This window comes from Moschus berezovskii, chromosome 28 (assembly GCF_049115385.1).
Source record: "Moschus berezovskii isolate FMDL1 chromosome 28, NW_MosBer_1.0, whole genome shotgun sequence".
Classification (NCBI taxonomy): domain Eukaryota; kingdom Metazoa; phylum Chordata; class Mammalia; order Artiodactyla; family Moschidae; genus Moschus; species Moschus berezovskii.
The window spans coordinates 6,207,571-6,222,044 of NC_142487.1; the positions used below are offsets into that span (position 1 = coordinate 6,207,571).

The window sequence follows — 14,474 nt, forward strand, 5'->3', positions numbered from 1 at the left end:
CGGCCCCGTCGCCCTGCCAGGTTCACAGTTAGCCGAGAATGGTGACTCCCTTCCTTCCGGTCTGCTAAGCGAAGGCCGGAAGTGTGTGCTTGTAGCGTCTCTGGGAGTGGAAGGGAGTCGGTAGCGGCAGCCGGGACAGCGAGGAGGTTCTTGAAGCTCTCGAATTCTCACGGCTGAGTTCGGGTGAGTAATGCTCGCGGTCGGCCGCGGGAGGCCCGTCCCGAGGTGCATCCCCACGGGGCGGCTGGGGTTGGCGGGGTGGTCGGCAGCCCCGCCGGGGGCGCACCTGGGCAGGTGGGCGTGCGGGTTCCTGGGTTTCGAGCCCACTGGCCGCTCCGGCGTCGAAGGCCGCGGCCGGAAGCGGCCCGGACGCCAGCTTCGCTCTTTTGCCCAAACTTGGAGCTCGGGAACTGTGGTTTAGCCTCCTGGCGCCGCGAGTTTGGGCGGCAGCCGGCCTGCGAAACCCGAGCCCCGCGGAGCTGACGCTGGGACTAAGTTTAATTTCTAACGTAAACTTGCCCGATTCCAGAGAGTTTGCGCGAAAACTGTAGCCTGGTGCGGTCCCCGGACGCCCGCCCGCTGCAGCTGTTATTGCAGCTATGTGGCTACGTTTAGTGGGAATAACCACCTCAAATTAGCAACTTCAGCTTAGTGTCCACTTTTGTAATTGGAGTGTTTTGATTTTTTTTAAGTGATAGTTGGACAAACAGGAGTTTGGGGTTTAGTTTGAGGCTTCAGAAAAACTCCCCAAAACTCGGAGGGGATGGAGCCTCCGAGTTAAGTCCGTTTCTCAAAGTGTTTGCTTTCAAAGTAGCTGAATTGATTTATCATTTCTTTACAGAACTTTGACTGTATCATTTCTTTACAGAACTTTGAAACAGAAATAAGCGTTCAATTGAGATTTTAAGTGCAGAAGGTTGTACATCTAAAGGTGGAGAAAATGAGTGATTCTTAAAATTACTACTATTTGTGTCATTGTTCTGGAAGGCTTTTGATGGAAACCTAGCCAGAAAATCTTTAAAAAGTGAGGCTTTACTGGCTAGTGAACCTCGACAACGAATTGCCTTTGTTAAGTTCTGAGAACATTTTGGGTGTGGCTGTCTTAGAGGACTAATCCTACCTTCAACCGGAAGTTTGCTTAGGAGTTGAAAACTTGGCTAAGTTGGAACGGAAACACCAGCCTGAAAACGTACTTTTCAAAAACTGGTTAGCACCAAAAAGTACATAAACTTAGCTTGTAAAAAAGAACAATACATTGATTGAATGAGACAATAGATTTGGTCTGGATTTGGAAAGTAGATGTTATGTATCATCATATTAGGAAGTGATTCCTAAGATGGGAGTTTTTCATTAAAGAACATATATTTCCAGAATACTACCAATTTGAGTGTTCTGTAGAAAGTCTTCAGATTAGTTTACACTTATTACCACTATAATTGCTGGACTCTAGAATTCTAACTTGGAGAAGGAAATGGCAACCCACTCCAGTGTTCTTGCCTGGAGAATCCCAGGGAAGGGGGAGCCTGGTGGGCTTCCGTCTATGGGGTCACACAGAGTCGGACACGACTGAAGTGACTTAGCAGCAGCAGAATTCTAACTAGAGTATTATGGGCTTACCAGGTGGCTCTAGTGGTAAAGAACCCATTGCAGAAGACATAATAGACGCGGGTTCGATCCCTGGGTCAGGAAGATCCCCTGGAGGAGGGCGGGGCAGCCCACTCCAGTATTCTTGCCTGGAAGATCCCGTGGACAGAAGAGCCTGGCAGGCTACAGTCCATAGGGTCACAAAGAATGGGATGCAACTTAGCAAGCGCAAAGTAATATTTGTGTGTGTGTGTGTGTGTGTGTGCGCGTGCGTGCGTGCAGGCTCTTCAGAATGGAATTCAAAGTAATATTTGTGTGTGTGTGTGTGTGTGTGTGTGCGCGTGCGTGCGTGCAGGCTCTTCAGAATGGAATTCTCCAGGCAAGAATACTGAAGTGATTTGCCATTTCCTCCTCCAGGGGATCTTCCCGACCCAGGGACTGATCCCACATCTCCTCTGTCTCCTGCATTGCAGGCAGATTCTTTACTGCTGAACCACTGGGGAAGCCAATACTGATATGGGTTAATCCCATTTTATAAATGAAACCAGAGTATCTAGAAATTTTGAAAAATCTTGTTGCCCTTGTTGTGTGGGGAAAGCCTCTTCATGGATTTTTATTTTTCATTTCTCCCATCACTTAATCTAGTCTAACTTCTTCCTGACAAATTTTTTTCCGTCCTTTTGTCATAACCCTGAATGATTCTCTTATTTGATCCAGCTAGAAGGATAAATCCAGAAATTCATTACCACCAGCACTCCCCTTCCCTGATTAAGACAAGGTTATACTCCTTCCAGTCTGAAAAACTCATTCTCCTTAACAACCCTTGAACTGTTTTCATTCATTTTTTCTCATGCATCTGAAATCCTTGTGAATTTCATAGACGTTTACTCTTGTAAGTCTCAGGGTTCTCAAGTTCCATACAACACAGAGCCCTTCACACCAAAGATCTTTCATTAAATGCCTCAAAAGTAAATTCTAGACTGAGCTGATGATGAGTGAAGACATAACTTGGAAACCGTGGGTGCCTGCATAGCAATCCTCCCATTGTACATAAATAATACTTAAATTGATGTATAAAATATTTTCATTTTTATTTTCCCCTAGCCTATAAGAGTTGTGCATTTACTGAGGGCTTGTTGTCTGAAGAGAGTTACAGGCAGACTTGTTTGGGGAAAGTAAAAGGAGCCAGCATGCCTGAATCATAGCAAGGAGGACGGGGGCAGTATCTAAAGTGATCGGCCCCTTGGGGTCATAGCACTGTTTCTCATTTCTCCCTCTCCACTCGAGTTACGTGGCTCAAGTGATAACCTGCCAGCAATACTGGAGATCCAGATTCCATCCCTGGGTTGGGAAGATTGCCTGGAGAAGGGAATGGCTACCCACTCCAATATTCTTGCTGGAGAATTCCATTGACAGAGGAGCCTGGAGGGCTACAGTCCATGGGGTCTCAAAGAGTGGGACACAACTGAGCGACTCACACACATTACCACCAGAGTTGATTCTACCTATACTTTCAGTTTGGTAAGGGGAAGAAAAGAAACAGCCTTTCCTTATTTTGAAATAACTTGACAGCAAAGCTGAACTCCCTGTCACTGAAAGGATCCAGATTTCTGGTGAGAGATAAACTCACAGATCAGAGTCCAACCTCCTTGAAAAAGTAAAAGTATGTGTAGTAACTTGCCCAGTGTTATACTACCAAATTTTGATAGCATTAACTACCCTAATTTGTTAGCATTAAGACTGGCATTTAATTTCTTAATTCTAAGGGTGTCTTGTAGCTTTTAGGGTTTTTCAAGTTCTTTCCCCTACCCTTCCCCCCACCCACCCACAAAAAACTTTCAGAAACAAAGAACTTTTCTGAAGTCATAGTGTTTGATAATCATGTACCACCTTTGAGTTATTTTTCATTTTTATAACACATTGTTTTAACTTGAGAGTCATACTTTTGGAATGAAAACTATGTAACTCATTTCATAAGTTGAACCAATCATCTCATTTCTTCACAGTTGCCTCCCCAACTATATTTTAAGTTCCTCAAAGAGAGCACACCTACCTTAACATTTAATTCTTAATAATCGTCATTCATGATGTCTGATGCACATGAACATAATTCTGCTGATCATATTAATGGTTGATGATTAAGGATCAAATGAGCTAAAGAAAAACTCTGAGGGCATTGTCAGTGCTGACCCCAAAAATACCTTTATAACTTTAAAAAAAAATCTTATAATGTATTTACATATTTAAAGAATGCATAATTAAAATGACTGATTTTAACTAAATGCATGATTAAAAGACTAAATAGGAAATGTATCAAAATTCTAGAATGAGAGTGTGTGTGTTACTTTATAATCCAACCTAAGTAATTTTAAAAAGGTACCTAGAGAAACGATACTAAATTGAGTATTATGAGGTCTTGTAGGTTTAAAAAATCACTTGTTATTAACCATTTGACCTGTCTTTTTCATATGTTTCTTTGTTCTTAAAACAACTGATATTTGTGCATAGTTAGGGTAATACAATGTTGTCAAACAAAACAGACTGTTTTGTTTTGCAAAGACAGGGGCATACCTAAAATACTAAAGAGATGTGGACTGGTAAATATGTGCCACTCATTGCGTCTCAACCACTAACCCAAATCCTGGAGTCCATTTAGGAGAGGAAGAAATATATGCTATAACTACTTGTTTTTAAACTACATTTATATTAAAGGGGGGAATTACAGCTCTCTGTAGTTTAAATAATAAAGGGATTTACTGCATCCAGAGGTGTTATAAAATGAAAATATCACAAAAGAGTAAAGGAAACTTGGAAACCAGGGAGGAGCATATATCCTAACTTCTATGTCAAGTAGGGTATAGCTTACCAGCCGCACATTCCAGTGCATGGCAGGAGCGCTATATTTGATGAATTGGAATTTGTGACTCTCCTTTGTGGAATTTCCTTCTAAAAACCTGAGAACAGAGTAAGCTTAAAAAAAAAAAAAAATCAGGCATAGTCAGAGCTTTTCTAATTATTTCCGTGATTGAATGTAGTCTGCCTGGTGTGGTGTAATCAAGGAAAGAATGTAAGAAATAAGTTTTAAAACTCATATGAAGCATTGTGTCCTAAGTTCCCTTGGCAGTACTGACATTTAGGTAGTTCATTCTTTGCCATCCGCAGACTTATTTTTAGAGCAAGGGCATAGTGTTTTGCTACATCATAGCTAAATGTTGTTTTCAGAACGTAAGCTTTAAAACTGTTGTCCTGGTCAGAGTGTGAAATCAGTAGTGCCTATTTTAGACCTGCTTGAGAGAATATAACTGATTACAGTGTCTTCGTCTTGTGGGTTAGAGGTTTTGCTGACTGCTCTCGCCACCTCAGCTCTGAAGGATGGTATGGTAAAGTTTTATTGTCTGATGACTGTGGGATTTTTAACTTCTAACAAATTGCTTATAGTCTTAAAGATTTAGTGTTGAAAGAGAATTATTAGACGTTATTTTTATTTTCAACTTAAGTTTTACGGGGAGAAATTTAGATTATTAGAGAGCAAAGGTAGTTTCCATATCTCTTAAAATGCTTTCCAAAACTTCTTAAAAACTAAATTCCTTTAAAAATTTTGTATTGTGCTCTGATTTTTTGTTTAGAGGCCTTAGTCACTTCAGATGATTTGGCTTAGAAGATGACTTAATGTTCGTCAGTACCGCATAACACTGAGGTATAGAACTGGCACTTTTTCTCCAGCGTCCTGATGTCTTTTGTTTCTTGTTTTCTATATTGTTATTACGCTGATGGATCGAGTTATTATCAGTCCTTAATCAGCTGTCCAGTAGTACTGGGGACTGGAAATCTTACTGATAATGCTCTGAGCTTTGAATTAATGTTGGTGGTAAGTTAGAACTTGAAATTAGTGACGGACTGTTTACTACTAAGGATGAGTGAATTCAAAAGACGAGTCTGGTTTTTCTCTTTGTAGATTGATACTCTGAGTAATGGTATCAGTTGGTTGACAGATTTTTGCCAAGTGATACTTTCCTGTGAAATGGTTTTTAAACCCATCTCTCAGTGGCTCAAGTATCTCTGGAAGGTTGGTTCGATTTAGTTTCTGCTATTTCTTGTATTTCCCCTCTTTGTTAGGATTTAACTGCCACCATGTCGAGCAAAAGAGCCAAGACCAAGACCACCAAGAAGCGCCCCCAGCGCGCGACGTCCAACGTGTTCGCCATGTTTGACCAGTCCCAGATTCAGGAGTTCAAGGAGGCCTTCAACATGATCGACCAGAACAGGGATGGGTTCATCGACAAGGAAGACTTGCATGACATGCTTGCTTCCCTGGGTAATGATCAGTTTTAATATTAATAAGTCAAACAATTTCTAGAACAACCTTTTCTATTTACTTCTCAAGTCTTAAAAGTTTTGTCAAGCCAGTCTAATGATGTTACAGTTCACTAAGATTCAAAATCTGGAGCATAGTTTCCCAAAATAAGGTCCTTGGACCACCTGCAGATTTCTGGCCAAGTCTCAGAATCAGGCTGGAGACCAGATGCGTTTGTTTGTGTGTGCATGCATGCTTGTGCTGCAAACTCTGGTCGTGATTATGAAAGCAGTGTTATTCTTTTTGACATCCCAGGGGAATTCACACAGTCTCCAGACTCTTAATACAGATCTTTTTCATTGAGAAGACTTTTTTCCAAATAGTTTTACTGTCTCGGACACAAATAGCAAAACTGTATAAATGATCATCTGTCCTGTCAGAATGTTTTACCATGATGCATTTTGTGATGTGATTAAAATTATGAAACTCTGTTTTTGTTTAGGAAAAAATCCAACTGATGAGTATCTGGATGCCATGATGAATGAGGCTCCAGGTCCCATAAATTTTACCATGTTTCTCACGATGTTTGGTGAAAAGTTAAATGGCACAGATCCAGAAGATGTCATCAGAAATGCTTTTGCTTGCTTTGATGAAGAAGCAACTGGTAAGTCTGAGGTAACCTTTAATTACCAACTGATTATTGTTTGGTTACAGCAGATAAAATATATAATAACTTGAAACATGATGACATGTAACACCGTCAGGTTTATACCAGACCTGTTTTGGGGGACAGGTTTCACCTATGGCATGTTAGGCACTCACTTCACTGCCTCTGCCCTTAAATATTTAATTTACAATTTAATAGGTGAATGTGGTACTTCTTTAGGAAAATTCTATTATTCTTTTACTAGAATAATACCACAGGGGTTAGGCACTCAGTAAGTGTGTCAAATGAATATCGTTTACAGGAGCAATCTTGGGGAAAAAAATAGATTGCTATAGGTGGTGGTTTCAGTACGGTCCTGTGTTGGTTTATGAGGTACCTCTCTGCTCTGAGATTGGTATCTGGAATCAGGTGCCCTGGTTTCATAATCCTCTTCTGCATAATAGCTGTCTGATTTCAGGCAACTTCTCTAAGGCTCTTATCAGTAAGATGGACCATAATATTTCCTGCCTCATGTGGTTGTTGTGAAGATTAAATGAGGGAAAGATAGAGTGGACTCTCAAAGAAACCCGAAAGGCTAGCTACATGAAAGCTCTTTTGGCAGAAATGTATATAAGAGAAAAAAAATAAGGGGGTAACTCACATGGCAAGATTTTTAAGAAGGAAGGCACACCCTTTGGTTACACAGTATTTGGACTAGTTTAAACAGTCCAAGTGTAGTGTGTGGGGATGGACGCACAGTCTCTCCACTCTCACTTTGAAGGCGTCCCACGATAGGGCCTCATATGGCCTATTCAAGTAGACCATTCTCTTGACTCTTGCATCATCTTCACAACCTTGTTCCACTCTCCATGCATTGTTGCCAGGACTTACCTCCGCCATTTCTGCCTCTGCCTTCCTCCTCAGATCACCTCCTTCCACTTGAAATCAAAAACTCTGAACAGTTATTTCTGGAACCAGTAGGGGAAGGGCAGGCAGAAGAGACTACAGTGAACATGTGTTACTTTTTTTAGTGGAAGGGAATAAAACCATTAAAGTGTCTTATCTGTTCTTCAGAGTCATCTCAATGGTCACTCTTAATCGAGCCTTAGCTGTGTTTTCATACTGTTTTCTCCTGGGCTCTGGGAAAACTTGAGAAGCTCTCGTTTCTTTCCACCTCCATCGTAGTTTATGTATGTCTCTGCTGGCACATATTCTGCCTGAACTTATGCTTTAGCTGTGTGCTTGTTTCCGATCATCACAGTCTCTCTCGGCTCTCTGGATAAGGGCTGTGCATCTGCAATAGCATTATGTTCCCCTCTCTGTAACCCCTCCCAGCTCCTATCACAGTCGATTAGCTTATATGACGGCTGAATGACTTCGCTAAAAAGGAGGATTTATTTCTACAATCTAAAAGTCTAAGATTTGGAGAACATTTTTTTAATCTAGGGTTGAGTTAGCAATCCATAAATTTAGAGTTTCTTTTGTGAACTGACCTGACACTTTAAACGTATGTTATAGGAAATATATCAATGTTTTAGCTTAATTTCACACACACACAAAGAAGTTGTTGTAAAATAGAAACTGAATTTCAAAAATCTCTGTGCTTGAATTGTCATTTAATACCTTTGGGTTACTGCAGGAGTGAGTCTTGATCATGATTGCTCATGGAGATTACTGTTGAAATATCAGTGTCAGGGCTGGCCTCTGGGGTGGTTTTGAGCTTCTTGGATGATTCTTATGTGCGCTCAGGCTTCGTGAGCCCTCTGCTTGCACAGGTCCGAAGTAGAGAACGTTCCTCTCAGCTCACTGTTACGCTCCAGTGCCTATCCCAGTGTCTGTGACATAGAACTCTCTACTCAGTGGTTTTGCACTGAGCCTAACCATATTTGTTACTGAATCTAAAATTAGATTTGTTTTTAAAATTTTTTAAATCTCATTTTGTGTATTTTAAAAAGGTAAAGTGAAGTGCCTGAAGTAACATACCTTGTTAAAACTGGACTTCACAACTTCAGTATTCTTGCCACTGAAGCATTTTACCGATGTTTATGATGATTTTAGGGCTTCCCAGGTGGTTGAGTGGTAAAGAATGCACCTGCCAAGCAGGAGTCGTGGGTTTGATCTCTCAGTCTGGAAGATTCCCTGGAGAAGGAAATGGCAATCCACGCCAGTATTCCTGCCTGGGAAATCCCATGGACAGAGGGAGGGCTACAGTCCATGGGGTCGCAAAAGGTTTGGACACGACTTAGTGCCTAAATAAGAACAATGATGATTTTAGTGTATTTGCTTGTAGAAGAAATGTGATCATACACGGTATGTTGAGGAAGCATCATACTTCATGCTTTCTGGTTAGGCACAGGATTAGCTGTTGTTATTGAGAGCTTGTTGTCGGGTGAGGTCAGTAGAGCAGAGAACGTTAATGTCACTAAGCAATGGAGCATTTTCTAGGCAGCTGTGCTGAGGCTGGCTTAGTCGTGTCAAGACTATATTTCATACATTTGCATGCTTATAGTCCTTAACATAAACCCTGTGCTTAGTCAAGTGTAGATGCTTCTTGTAATTAATTCTCAGAGGAGTGTCTCTTCTGATCTCCATTTCTTTATTCTTCAGGCACCATTCAGGAGGATTACCTGAGAGAACTGCTGACCACAATGGGAGACCGGTTTACAGATGAGGAAGTGGACGAGCTGTACAGAGAAGCACCTATTGACAAGAAGGGGAATTTCAATTACATCGAGTTCACGCGCATCCTTAAGCATGGAGCGAAAGACAAAGACGACTAAAAAGAACTTCAGACTCCAGCCAAACGTTCCTTGTTGCCACTCTGGGTATTTCTGAGACTTTCTCTTAGAGCCTGTTGCATGCCCTTAGCTTTACAGCTTCTGCCTTTCTTGTTGTATTTATTCTCAGCCATTTGGGGCACATGCATCTCTATAATCAGACTGGATGTGGGACTTCTTGTCATTTTAAGAATAGAAAATAGGGTAATTTAACTTACCAGCTGCTGTCTACCCTCCCCGCCCCCAGTAACTGCAGTCTACAGAGTCAATATATTTTTTCAGAGAAGGTTATTCACTCAAGTTTTTCTGAACCATAATTAAACTTTATGATAAAAACTTACTTGTTTAAAACTTTTTTATTTACCAAAATTGACTTTTATTGGTCTTGGTGCATCATCTAAAGAAGGGTAGTAAGGCAAATTCTAGAAAATGATACGGTTGTTATACTTCCCCCTTACTCCTTCAGGGTCTCCTAACAGTTCTATTTCCTCTATTCAGTCTTCCCGCCTTTTAAAAAAAAAATCCAATTTTTAACTGCTTTTATGGAGTTTTCTGCACTTTGCAGTTTAAAATAGCGTCCTATAGAATTTGCATATATATATATATATATATATATGATAGCTTTAAATCCAAAAGTTCAATATTGAACCTGCCAGCATCCCTCCAAATCTGTTCTAAGCTTTTTGTACATTCCTTCATGTCATTTAAAACTAGACCAGGCCACTGAGTGCAATTTTAATTTGTCCTAATTTTTAAAACTGTTTTAGCCCCCAAAGGTTCTACGGAATGCTTTTATCAAAAAGGCTGATTTTTCTGTATTGTATTTCAAAGTGTTGGAAATAGAGGTTTTTGTTTTTTTTTTTTTCCTGTATGTAGTTTCTTTTTAACACTCGGTCCCTGTTGAAACATCATGTTTATGCAGAGATTCACATGAGTTCATGGACAAATCTTTGACATTCCTGACCTGCCCACAGTCAGAACAGCTGAAGCTACATGCCTGGGAAAGTGAGATCATTTTAATCCTAAAAATAACTTCTGCTGTTTGCAGGAATGCAGGACTGTTTTCAGAGTTAATCAGGAAATGGTAGACAGTTTCATTTACTTTGGGCTTCAAAAATCTGACTCGAGGATTCATGAGTTGAAAAACTTGAAACACTGGGGGGAAGTTAGGTGGGAAGAGTGGATGGACAATTAGCCTATGAAGGTGAATAATGGACTGTTAACTCATAATTTTACATTTTATACTACTAATAAGAAGACTGTCCTTGGACAAAACTATTACCTCAGTGAACAGGCAATTACTGAATGCCTTCAGGGCATTAGACCTTCACACTGAACAGAATAGGTGAGCTGGATTCTTTAACCTCATGAGGCCAGCTTTATAGAACAGGAGTGGAAGGACCAGTGATGAGACTGCTCTTGCACCTTTTAAGATTAGGCTCTTAGCACCTGCCTTAACTTTTGCCTTTAGTGTGTTCCTGAGTTCCATCCAGTGGTTTAAATAATCAAAGTACTTTCTTCAGGCTGTAGCCATGATGCTGAAATTTTGTTTGTTGAACTAAATTTACATTTCAACTGAAAAAAAAAAATCACTTCTCTTTTGTTAACAAATTTCCGGTGAAGAACAAATAACAGTGTTCCCATACTGGGGGGGGGGGGGGAGTAGCCTCTTCTACTGAAATGATCTCTTGCAGTGTTTCCATTTCCATTTCAGATAACTGCTCAGAGAACCAGCCACCCCTGAATGAAGTGTCTCCTCATTTAGTAACAGCATTCTCTACCTGGAAAGTGGGCTTTGCATAATTAAGATGATTGCCAGTAAAACGCTGAAGCCTGTACTCCAACAGTGAGTGCGTTTGATAGAAAAACCAGCCTCCATGATGAAAAGCCATACTTGAAGCAAACCTACTGCAAAACTTCTGATGAAACCAGCCTAATGGGGGCAGCCTCCTTACCCACTTGGTTATGATGACAGGGTCATTCCGACTCCAGGGCCCTGATTTTGCTTGATCGAAGAGCCTCTGTACCTGGATGAGAGCAGCAGTTTATGAGTGCTGCTGGAAGAAACAGGAATAGGCCTGGCTATACGAGACAAGTGAAAGCAAATTACAAAAAGGAAAGGCAACTTTTTTTACAAGGTATGAAGAGAGAAAGAACCACAGGAGATATGACTAGACTACAGGGTGTGCTGGCAAGTTGTAAGGAGGATCAGATAGATGTTGAAAAAAGGCTTGGACAGTAGATAAAGCCACAAACACAGTGTGATGGAAACCAGGTGAATCGTTGGAAGAGTGAGGAGGTTAGTCAGTAGTGTTAAACCACAGAAAAATCGAATACGGGAGAGTTTAAAGGAGGCCACTAGATTTGGTAAGTCAGTCACTTCTGCTAGAGCTGTTAGGTAGAGTTTTGAGTGCAGAATTCAATGTAGCAAGAGACAGGGACAGTGTCTAGGTTTGGGGTTCAATCCAGCTGCATTTTAACCTTGTTCGTTGCTCCATCATGGCTATATAACCTTAAGAAAGTTATTTGACCCCCTCAACCTCTGTTCATTTGTAAAATGGAAGTAATGGTCTTGGTTCATAATAGGAACATAATCTATGAATATATAAAGCAGCATTTTTGTGATTAGGAGCAGTATGGGTTTTAGAGTCAGACTTGGCTGAGTGAATTCTGCCAATAACAATTCTGCCAGTCTGTTATTTGATGAGCTTCGTGTCCTTGGGCAGGTCACCATAAGTGTCAGTTTCCTCACCTGTTTAATAGGGACAATACCCTCTATGTTTGTAGTAAAAATAGAAACACACTAAAGCTAAATGGTCTAGCATCCAGTAGGTATTCTGTTTACCAGCAGGGGCTGTTTGGCAGTGAGAGAGGCTGATAGGGAAGGCAGGACCATAGGGCATTTCTTAAGAGAAAAAGCAAATGAAACCAAAGGAGTGATGTCTAACAGAGAACCTAGATCACATGTTGTAGGATTATTCTTAGAAAAATAAAAATGGATACTCTGAAAACAGTAAAGGGTAGGTAACAGGAGTTAATCATAGTTGGAGATTGAAAGACTGAGGTTAGTAAAAAGGTCTACAGGGGTTTGATAGTAAATTATCTCAAACTAGAATTTTATTAAAGAGTTGTTATTATTATTTAATGAGAATATACATAAAAATGTGTGGTATAGAGTAGGTCCTTAAACAGTTTACTTTAGATTTCCAGGTAGGTCCAGTATGTCAGAATTGTTTGTTATCTTTCTAGGTCCTCTTTAAGTGTACGAGTTCTTGATTTCCCTCCAACCCTGGTTTTTATCTTTGCTGACCTGAAAAGTATTGCTGGAGCTCATCCTTCAACAGCCAGTTTTCCCAAGTCCCTGTATCTTTTTATTCTAGGTTTCTGTGTTACTGCTTAAATAGCAGGCATCATAACTTCTCCTCCATATTTATCTACATTGTTTGTAGTAAATAGACAACTTGTTTTTTAGTTTATCTTAAATTGTCATACCCAACCATTTTTAAGTATATTATAAACCATTCTTTTTAATCACCACAATAAACAATTATCTTTAATAAGAGTATGCCATAATTAACCGTTTCCCAAGGACTGGATACTTATTCTACTTTTAATAGTGCTAGCCAGAAATTTCTGTGATGATGGAAATGCTCTCTGTCCTGTCCAATAAGGACACTAGGTCACATGTGACTATTGAGCACTTAAAATGTGTCTCAAATAACTGAATTTTTAATTTACATTTAAATAGCCACATGTGGTTAGTGACCACTGTGTTGGAAAGCACAGTTCTAGTAACAAATATGGAGATCAAAGACAGTACAGTCAGGTATCTCAGTTATGATCTTACTTAAGGTGGCCAGGGTGAGGACTTATTGATGGTTAACAGCACACACTAGAAGAGCTCTGTGACAAAGACCTCAGAAGCCAAAATGTTATGATGAGTGGGAAAGAATTTAATTATTGGGCCAAAGGGGAGACTGCAGCTGAGGGAAAGGGTAAATATTTTAGAACCAGATATGATTTCTCAGCAGTTGGTTTCAGACTCTAGAGAAAACGCATTCAATTAAGGACCTGGGGGCAGCGCTGCGGGGAGGATGCTGGGTGATTACTAGGAATGCAGATTCTTGCCCTACCCTTTACCTGAACCTGCGGGGAGAGGTGGGGTAGGACTTTTTTAGGAAGCCCACGGGTTTTTCTTACTGGTGCTTCTGTTTTAAGAACAGCTGGTATAGAGTGCTGAACACAAGGTTCCTATGACCTAGGAATTTCTAATCAAAGATTCCTAGATTTCTTATCACTTTCCTAGAATATAAAAGACTGGATTGTTCTCCCTAGCATCCAGCACATGTTGAGGCAACACATTGCTCCACAAAGGGTTGCTATCTCCCATTATCCAGAAATATTTTTATCCATCTATAATATTCCAAGAGCTTCCCTGGTAGCTCAACTGTAAAGAATCCGCCTGCAATGCAGAAGACTCCGGTTCAATTCCTGGGTCGGGAAGATCCCCTGGAGAAGGGAACGGCTACCCACTCCAGTATTCTTGCCTGGGAAATCCCATGGACAGAGGATCCTGGCGGGCTACGGCCTATGGAGTCACAGAGTCGGATGCGGCTGAGTGACTTTCATATTCCAAGGTTGAGGGAATATGAACGCTAGAACAAAACTGGAGTAACGTGTTTTGGTGGTGTCCTTTGTTTTGACCAAGAGCATGGTATAATGCGTGTGCGCGCTTGTGTGTGTATTTTAAGTTTGTACTGTAGTAAATCAAAGGAAAGCAAATAACTTGAATAAAGTTTTCCCGTGGTTGAAAGGAGAAACTGTCCTGGTCAGGGCGTACACCGGACAGATAAGGTGAGGATTAAGACAGGAGAGGGCAGATGATAGAACTCTGTCTGGGCGTGCAGTTTGTAAAGAAAGGGCTTTCCTGCAGGCGGACACCACCGGCCGCCGCCCTCTTAACCTTCCCCAGTGTGACGCGGGACGGAACCTGAAAAACGACTCGTTTTATCTGAAACTCAGGTGTAACCAGGCGGGGTGTACTTTTATCTGCCAAGTGACAACCCTGGGTGGGCGGCGCCCGGCGACCTCCAAACCGTGGGCTCGCGCCGGCCCGGGAATGCAGAAAGGCTGCGGGGCCCCGGCCGCGCCGTGCCCGCTCCGGACCTCAATG

The 14,474-nt window shown here is 41.1% G+C and overlaps 1 protein-coding gene across 3 annotated transcripts; it reads left to right on the forward strand.

Annotated features, from left to right (window-relative positions):
- The first annotated feature begins 27 nt into the window (after positions 1–27).
- On the forward strand, positions 28–14,121 carry LOC129549761 (myosin regulatory light polypeptide 9). 3 transcript variants are annotated; one of them, XM_055417151.2, is made up of 5 exons: positions 4,816–4,959; positions 5,701–5,899; positions 6,381–6,542; positions 9,132–9,349; positions 11,016–14,121. In XM_055417151.2, exons 1-4 carry the CDS (start codon positions 4,957–4,959, stop codon positions 9,302–9,304), a joined length of 537 nt encoding a protein of 178 aa, XP_055273126.1. In that variant the 5' UTR covers positions 4,816–4,956; the 3' UTR covers positions 9,305–9,349; positions 11,016–14,121. The 3 variants fall into 3 exon arrangements, with proteins under 3 accessions (XP_055273127.1, XP_055273126.1, XP_055273125.1); XM_055417152.2 differs by lacking the exons at positions 4,816–4,959; positions 11,016–14,121 and adding an exon at positions 28–183 and having other exon boundaries at positions 9,132–9,641; XM_055417150.2 differs by lacking the exon at positions 11,016–14,121 and having other exon boundaries at positions 4,817–4,959; positions 9,132–9,641.
- Positions 14,122–14,474: the final 353 nt, after the last annotated feature.

What these genes read in the sequence shown, in the direction of transcription:
- LOC129549761 (XM_055417151.2), top strand. An exon ending in TGACATGCTTGCTTCCCTGG is followed by an intron (nt 5,900 to 6,380) that starts GTAATGATCAGT and finishes GTTTTTGTTTAG; the next exon opens with GAAAAAATCCAACTGATGAG. An exon ending in CTTTGATGAAGAAGCAACTG is followed by an intron (nt 6,543 to 9,131) that starts GTAAGTCTGAGG and finishes TTTATTCTTCAG; the next exon opens with GCACCATTCAGGAGGATTAC.